At 36.7% G+C, this 8,605-nt stretch overlaps 1 protein-coding gene across 1 annotated transcript in view; it reads right to left on the bottom strand.

Moving 5' to 3' along the window:
- Positions 1-3,640: 3,640 nt before the first annotated feature.
- LOC101294663 (mitogen-activated protein kinase kinase kinase 1-like) overlaps positions 3,641-8,605 on the bottom strand; it is an 8,249-nt gene continuing 3,284 nt past the window's right edge. Inside the window, exons 4-8 of the mRNA XM_004299919.1 lie at positions 8,007-8,164; positions 7,252-7,324; positions 7,091-7,150; positions 5,432-5,542; positions 3,641-4,476 (exon numbers count right to left, since the gene is read on the bottom strand). Of these exons, the coding sequence (XP_004299967.1) occupies positions 4,267-4,476; positions 5,432-5,542; positions 7,091-7,150; positions 7,252-7,324; positions 8,007-8,164 (612 nt within the window). The 3' untranslated portion in view covers positions 3,641-4,266. The remainder of the gene's footprint in view (positions 4,477-5,431; positions 5,543-7,090; positions 7,151-7,251; positions 7,325-8,006; positions 8,165-8,605) is intronic.

Here is an 8,605-nt window from a genome sequence, read left to right as displayed (position 1 = left end):
ACTTTACAGTAGTAGCTTTTGTAGCTTGTGGTTGTAGCTTTTGTGGCTGGTGGTAGTAGCTTTTGTGTTCATCGGAAACCTCACAGTAGTAGCTTTTGTAGGCGGCGGTAGTAGCTTTTATAGCTGGTGATAGTAGCTTTTATAGCTGGTAGTAGTAATTTTTGTCATCGTCGAAGGTCGGCTGGAAACCTCGCCGGAGGTCGGTCGGAAATCTCGCCGGAGGTCGGCCGGAGACTGTTCTGAAATGAGAGTGGTAGTTGACTTTTTATACTAGTGGCATTCTTGTAAATATAAGGGAGAAAATCTAATTTTTTTATTGGATGACAATCTGTAATTATGTTGAACTTTAATACTTAATACAAAACCTTATTTAGACTTGGGTGGACTTATGTGGATAAAAATGTTAGGGTGGATCTATGTGAGAAAAAATGTCTCTTAGTAGACTTAACCCTAAATAATTTCCCGCGTAAATGCAAGAATCCGAGTTGGATGGGATAGTTGAAATCCCTTATCGTTTTTGGAAAGGGTATTATAGGCTTTTCGCAATAAGAATGTAAAAAATATAATAGAAGACTTGAGGTTCCGACCAACCACGGCGGTTTCTACATAAACCCATCACTTCTACTTCAGAAATCAGAATCATCACTCTCTCTCTCTCTCTGTTCTCAGTTGAAGTCAGTTGAAGAATGGCGTCTTCGTCTTCTAGGTCTAGTGGGTTGATTCGCCTGGAGGAGCTACAGTGGGGAGTTGTCAAGACATTCAATCCCACAGACGCTCAATTAGTGGGTCATTATCTGTATAATCAGACCACGTTGGGTCATGGTGGAAATGGGATGCAGGCTTTTCCCGATTTGGATATCTATGGAGAATCCGGGATGGAGCCTTGGGCTGTTTGGGATTCCTTGGAGCCGATCAGAATTCCTCACCAGGATTTCTCATATTTCTTTGCCAGAGTCAAGAAATTGAGTAGTAAAGGGAAGCGCTTGTGCCGCAGAGTTGGGTCTGGGGGAACATGGAGCGAGACCGAGCCTGGTAAGGATGTTTTTGTCGACGCTGTTCAACAAGCCTATGGGAAGCTGAGGAAGTTGCGGTACGAAAACAAAGATGAGGAATCCTTTGGCTACCAGCACCATGGTGCTTGGTTAATGGAGGAGTACACCATCAACCATCTACCGGATTTGGCTTTGTACCGACTCAAAGTCAATGGTAAAGGAGGACATCACAACCAAAGGAACAAGAGGAAGACGATTTCTGATGAGACTCCCAGCTCTTCCAAGAAGCAAATACTCGAACTGAAAAGAGATCAACAGCCCCCACAATGTGATGATCATGATTACTCTGTGGATCAAAACCTTGTGTTGTCTCCCACTGGCTTTGGCTTGGATGATGATGATGATCAGTTTACGGCTAACCTTGATCAATGGAATGAGGAACTACTACACCAGATTATCACTACAGTGCCGCAACAACAAGTAGTAGAACCTAACAGCAGTAACTGTGAGCAACTACAACAACAAGGGGAGCAGCAACTTCTGCCCTCTCCCTCTCCCTCTCTTGGTGGTGATGATTCGCAAGATACTCTCTACATACAGTCAGATGAATTTAATGCATTTGAACAAGATTTGTATCAGTATTCTATCTTGTTGCAGTGATGATATTTCTTATGAATTCCCACATGTAGAGTTTCCTGCAATGATCAGAATTAGTATTTGGATAAGGCTTTTCCCACATCAGTTTCCTGTAACTGCCCAGTTCTAGTTCTAGTTGTAGCTAGGACACTCCTGTATCTAAATTGTTGTTCTGGTTACTTCTCAGACCAATTCGTCTTGTAATTTTGTTAATATATATCAACGTAGTTGGTTCTTTTCGTCTATTTGCACTTTCTCTTATTATCCTCTATCTTTTTTCATCTTGTTGCTCATTTAGAAGCAAAAAATTATTTACAGAAAAGCATATAGAATTATATGTCAAAAAAAGAAATACAGTATAGCATTCCTGCTAGGACCTCTTAATCCTTAATATGAATAATCTATTAAGGATTTCAATCATTAGTGAGCCACAAGTCAGTACCAATTATTAGCATTCCTACATTATGCTGAATTCAGCAACTCCATCTTTGGGGATGAGTTCTTCTCAGGAGGGGATGACATTTGTACAGAAGATATACTACAAGGCTCATCATCATTTTCAGAGCTGCTTGAAGATCAGCATCATCAACTATTGCTGCCTAGATAGATCGAGCTCCTTAGTTAAATTAGTTCGATCTCGGAACATGATTTTTCTACATGTCACTGTAAATCATGACTCTAGCTGTTTGATTATGTAAAATGTCATCTATTGATGGCAATTGTAACAGCTGGTGCAGCAAACAAAGTCAATGAAAGCTTATATTTGTTTTCTTAATATTTGGTGGTGTTATTATTTTTCTAAGACATTTAATTTCATTCTAAGCCTACTGTATGCATAAGATAGACAACCTGAATTCCTACTTTTGGCTTCAACTCCAACATCTCTCCCTGTTTTTCTTTTTTTATTCAAGATCAATTTGCTTATACACTACAATATTGTAAATCAATATATGCTCAATGAAATCAACTTTGACTAGATTGATTATTTGCGTACTTGTTTGATCGAAAAGCAATCTAAATAAAAACTCTACTTGCCTGGATTTCATTTCGTTTAGATACTATGAAAGTCAGTAATGAACAATTCTGTTTCAAATGGCAAAAGATTCACAATTTGGTCTGTGTTTCGAATGGTACTGGTTATGGTTTCTATATATGGTAACAGTTTATACTTAAGTACCACAAAAGACAAAGTGTAGTCTAGAATAAAAGACAATGAGACCTGGAAATTCCTCGAAATATATAGGACACCGTCTGATCCTTAATCTAACTGTAGTGTTGGTTCGTAACTATTCTTCTGGGGATTGAGAATTATTGAAGATTTGAGAGTCTAGCTTTTTGTTTACAACCTGCACAAATGGATTCATAAAGTTCTGCCAGTTAATTATCACCTACCCCATTCAAAAATATAACCATCTTTCTACTCGATTAAATACCAGAATATTTGATGCTTCGATGTCCAGATGCATAATTGCATATAGCTCTGGTTGCCTGCAGATAACAGCTGAGCAACTCTTAACAGGAAGAAAGGATCCATTACAGAAGCAGTATACTCATGATGGAATCTATCTGGCATGAGTACTGCTGGAAGGATTTCTGCTTTGTTTCAATGGGTGCAGAATACTCAAAAGTAGCCGGATGCAAATTTCACATATTCCTAGTAGTGCCTGATGCAAAATACCTCCAGCTACCACATGGGATTGTGTAACTCAAGGCCTCGATATTCATGTTTGTTTACCATACGAGTTAGAATTGCATGCATTGATGATTCTGTTGAAGACATGCTGCGTGCTCAAAACCTTGTAGCTGCTGCTAAAACTAGTCTTATCTTTTAGGGGAAGAAGGATTGTTCAAAAGCTAAGAATCCATGTGCGAGTAAAAATATCCAGTTCAGTAAGATTTGGATTCCAGTTCAGTAAGATTTGGATGTACCTGGGAATTATCCATGTGCGACTAAATATCGTATGCTCCAACTTGATTTGGTAACCGAATCGAAGTTGGTGGAAATGAATCTATGTACTTGTGCCAAACGGCACTGAATATATTTTTCATCGGAAATCTGTGTTCATTACATTACAGAAACTACATACAAATCATGACCAATTGATCATGAAGTCGATCATCTACATGAACTCAATATATACAAAATTTCACTTCAATTCCAAATGGTGCCTTCGATTTGGTGGCATGACTTGGACTTTTCAAAGGTTCACAAAGACCCCGTGATAAGCCTGGAGCAGTCTGCGCAGCATGCATGCATCCATTATTAATCACATTGACAAATCACTGAATCAAGATTAGTGACAAATGTGGGCGTATGATCCAGAAGCATTTAAAACTTGAGGTTCATAATTCCTTTTAAACTGCATCTCCTTTTCTTAGATTGAGTGCATGTCTGGTCCAATTTATCAATACAACTTTCCACCACTTTCCACCACAGCAGGATCAACAGCACTTCGATGTCCACTCCAAGTGTCATTTCACAACTTCGTGAAAATTCTCCTTTCCAGAACCACCTTTGTGGCTGGCTATGTTCTAATATGGCTTGATGTAGACTAAGGCCACCACCAGCATACATGAAAGTTAGAACATGGAGGATCTGTATATCTAATACCTAATAAGCACCAAAGGTTGAGAGCTCTCAGGAACGCAAACTGTTGGAATGGGGAGATGCAGGGAAAGAGGAAGTTTGAGGCCTTTTCAAGAATGAATGATTCAAGAGTTGGGCTGCAGTAGGCCGGTTGTTTGGGTTAACTTGTAAACACTTCAATATGAAATCTCTTGCATCTCTTGATAAGAAATCAGGAACTACAGGAGGTTGACCACTTCCGATCTGAAATAATGCTTGCATCTGCCAATCAACAGACAAAATATAAGATTTTCTAAATTTCCCAAAGTAACTCCACAGGTGACATTATACCATCTCTAATGAATAATGCCGTATGCAATCTTTTGTTTTAGAAAAAAAAGTGTTTTTGTAACATTTTCTAAATCATTCAATGTTCAACAAAAAAAAAAAAAAAAAAAAAAAAAACCGAAGAATAAAGAAAAGGATTCAGTCTTTTCAGTTTAACAGGCCAAGAAAATTTTTTGATGGCTATATCTTTTTCATTATCGACTGAATTTAGTCTCCACTTCAATGAATCTGCTTGAAGGTATCTCACGTTCAAGCTTCTAGTGTAGTAATAATGCATACTATCTGTGTATGTGAATAGAGCGGTTGTCTAAAAGATCTTAGTGATTGTTCAACTACATTATACGGTAGATTTCTTATAGTTACTTAAAAAGATGCAGTGCTGTATCAAGAGCAAGAGTGGTTGGGATTATCTCTATTTCAAATCAAGACCAGTTTACAAACAAGTCAAGCCTAGTTCTAGTCCTGACCTATCCATCAACGAAACAAAAGACAATGTTCATTGCTAAGCCATAAAAGGGTGCTGCTTATCACATCCTAAATCTATTCTACACCCTATCTTTTATAGTTCCATCCTCTCTAAACTAATATTACCATACCCAACTCAGTTTGGCTTCAGAGTTAAAAAAAGATTTAAAACTAGAACAAATCATTTGTTGAGTGTGTAAAATACTTGACGAGCAAATATCAAATCTTTAAGGCGCAATAATTAATTGCTCGTGGGCATGACAAGTAGGTCTCAAAATGAGCTGAACACATCCGAGAGAATCAAGTTTAATGCAATATTGGCATCTTCTAACTGGAAGACTGGATTAGACTTGTTAATGCTTTTGTAATTCTTTTTTTTCTTTTTCTTTTTTTTTTTTTTTTTTTTTTTAAGAACATACACTACCCCTTCCAAGTGAGAGTATGGAGGCTGACGGGTTAACATCTCCAACACGGCACATCCAAGACTCCATATGTCAGCTGCAAGCCCATATCCACGATTCCTTCGATTAACAACCTACATTTAATAGCTTATTAGTAAATTGATTAACCTGAAACATATGATAAAGAGAAGAATTGTACAAGCTATGCCCAAATTTTACTTAGAAGAGCCAAAAGAAATTCAATGAATTAATTCTATGGTTATTGTTCGCCAGAGTGCTTCATGGGCATTCAATTTCATATGAATTCACCAAAATGTAACAGGAAAATTAGAGTTGACTCCATCTTTATTCAAAATGACAAAATCCTGGGATACTTTTACAACATGAATATGCCCTACTGATCTATAACATATCTGATGCCAACATTACCCTTTCTTGTTATATACATTTTAACTCGCAGATTAAATTTTCAAAAAATGAAACACAAAACGATGTATAAATATAGAACTCAGTCATATGATAAAAGAGATCCGAGTTTTTCTGACAATGATTAGTGATTCAGAGATTTTTATGCCTTGTTATGGCAGTGTCTAGGGTGGTTAGAATGGAAAGATTTCGAGGGAGGCAGGGGGTAGGTACTTTATAGGAAACAATGCACTTTTAGACATCTCTATGGTTGGTGGTTGCTTCAGAGCCTAAAAGTATTTTCTTCCATACTCTTATTTGTTATTGGAGTGCTGCTGTGTTTTAAATTGTAGATTGGAGTGTGCTTCCATACTACATTTTGTGATTGGAGTGCTACTGTATTTCAGATTGTTTATCAATAAGGAATTTAGTCTTCAAAGAATTTAGTCCTCTCCACAACAAGGCATAAGATGATGATGGAAATCCCTGCTCACACTAGGCCTCACTTCAACAAAAAAGCAGCAATGAGTCATTTCTGTATAATTTCTAGTTTTCTACACATCAGACACCAAGAAGGCATAACTTCTGAGACATTCCACAAGTCTTCAACCTCCCACCAAAGTTGTAGGGAATACTCCTACATGATAGTCTTATAAGGGAAAGTATCGCACACTCTTATCTACGAAGGACAGGTATCTGCACTTCCACATGTCTTCAGCTCCCACGACCTTGTATATGGGCATCCTCCTGTACTCCTAAAACTCTAGAAGGGAGAGAAGACCATCTTCTAATACAAAATGGACAGGGCTCTGCGCTCTCTTATAAAACAAAAATATATAAACTCCATGGAAAATGGTAACATGAGAAATTATACATTTGAGGTCTCAATAACAAGCAAAAGTTGGACTGATATGTTTCAAAATAAATAATAATAGTCGGAAGCTCATACGTCATCTCCAAAGGAGAAACAGGATTCATGAGAATATATCCAAGACTTATTTCAAGAGTGTAAAATATCAAACAGCCATATGAGGAGTACACCTACTTAACAGAAAAAACGAGTGGCTAACGTGCACAATACATTGCCTCATCATTACTGGCTAAAAGCTCAAAAACATGCAAGGGACTGACGTGGTTCACATGCATCATCACTATTGATATTGATAGATAAATAGTCAACTCAGTATTTTGACAATGGAAAGATTGATATTAATCTATTAATCTGACGCCTAAAAAACAGAAGCACACATTTACATTTAAAAAGAGAGGAGACCAACCTCTGGCGCCATCCAATAAGCACTCCCTTTGCAAGACTTCACATCGTTTAATTTGGTTGCCTAAAGATAATCAAAAAGACAAAAATGGAATCAGTTAAGTTTAGAACTTATGATCCTATATAATGATTGTATGTAGAAGTGTTAGTATTTTAAAAGCTTACCTTAGCTAAACCAAAATCTGCAAGTTTGACAGATCCACTTGCATCCACCAATATGTTAGCACATTTGATATCCCTAATGAAAACAAAGAATCGTAAAACAAGAAATCATCACAAATAATATATCTAACAAGTTTTTTCCCAAGTGCTCCAAGTTTGATATCAATATCAATTACCATACGAAGTCTGTAAAGCATAAAACCCTGTCCAAATCAAATGTATCTAATATTTCATTTTTTTTAAGTTGCCTAGAAGCTTTCCATGTTTATAAACTCGTAAAAAACTTACATAAGCGAGAAGTAACTATACAGACTGAAAGTAACAGAAGGACGTATTCAAAAAGAAATATAAAGCTGCTGTCTCAATTCTGCATACTAAAAATGAGTTCTCTCTTCAGAGAAGGATCTGTTTATTTGTGTGCCTTAAGGTGGTAATTTAGTTCCACCTACTTGTACAAAGAGAATTTTCTACATGCAGTATTTTTTTTCTATGGCATTCAGCAAAAATCAAATACATAATAAGAGTAAGGAAATGGGATCCTATTTTGATAATGGTATTGAAATGACCGATTTCATTTTCTGACACATTGGGATATGGTCAATTATCAATGAATCATCCTAGTGACATAAACTGAGAACAACTAATACATCAAAAATATGCTCTCTGCGGTTTAAAACTACAAAAGTAATTAAAGAAAGATAACCCATACAACTATAGAAGCAAACTAATATTAAAATCAAGAGACAAACCAACATTACCTGTGGAGAACATTACGATCATGGAGATATATCAAGCCACTCAAAATCTGCCTTGTGAACACAGAGACTTGGGAATCCCTCAATACATACTTTGAATAGAGACTTGCAAGTGATCCTTTTGTTACAAGCTCAAGGAAGATATAGAGCTTAGTCTCGTCCTGTAACAATTTTTGAACCATAACAAGGACTTAGCTGACCAGCAAATACAAAGCCTACAGAAGCAGGCTCAAATTGAAGACTAATTGGCAATGAAGAGAGATTTCAAAATTCAATATAATTTAACTACATAATGCATGACAACAATAGATTCCTGCAGACATGGTATATAAGTGATTACAGGCTTTCATTAGTACAGAGCAGGAAAGTATAGCAGTCCTAAAAGAAACTGGTACATCAGCTTTGGATTTGGTATCAAGAAGCTTGGAAAGAATTCATCTAAAAAGCTCTAAATGACAAGAGAACAGTTATAAGCTTAAAAAAAAAAAAACGGACATAAATCTCACAATGGCGGTGTTTCCGAAGTTAGCTGGTTGACTGGTCCTAACTCTTAAATAGTGTGTGTGTGTGTATATATATATATATATATATATATATATATA

This window comes from Fragaria vesca, linkage group LG5 (genome assembly GCF_000184155.1).
Source record: "Fragaria vesca subsp. vesca linkage group LG5, FraVesHawaii_1.0, whole genome shotgun sequence".
Classification (NCBI taxonomy): Eukaryota; Viridiplantae; Streptophyta; class Magnoliopsida; order Rosales; family Rosaceae; genus Fragaria; species Fragaria vesca.
Note: the sequence above shows the minus strand (reverse complement) of the source record. Positions and strands in the feature narration are given on the sequence as shown.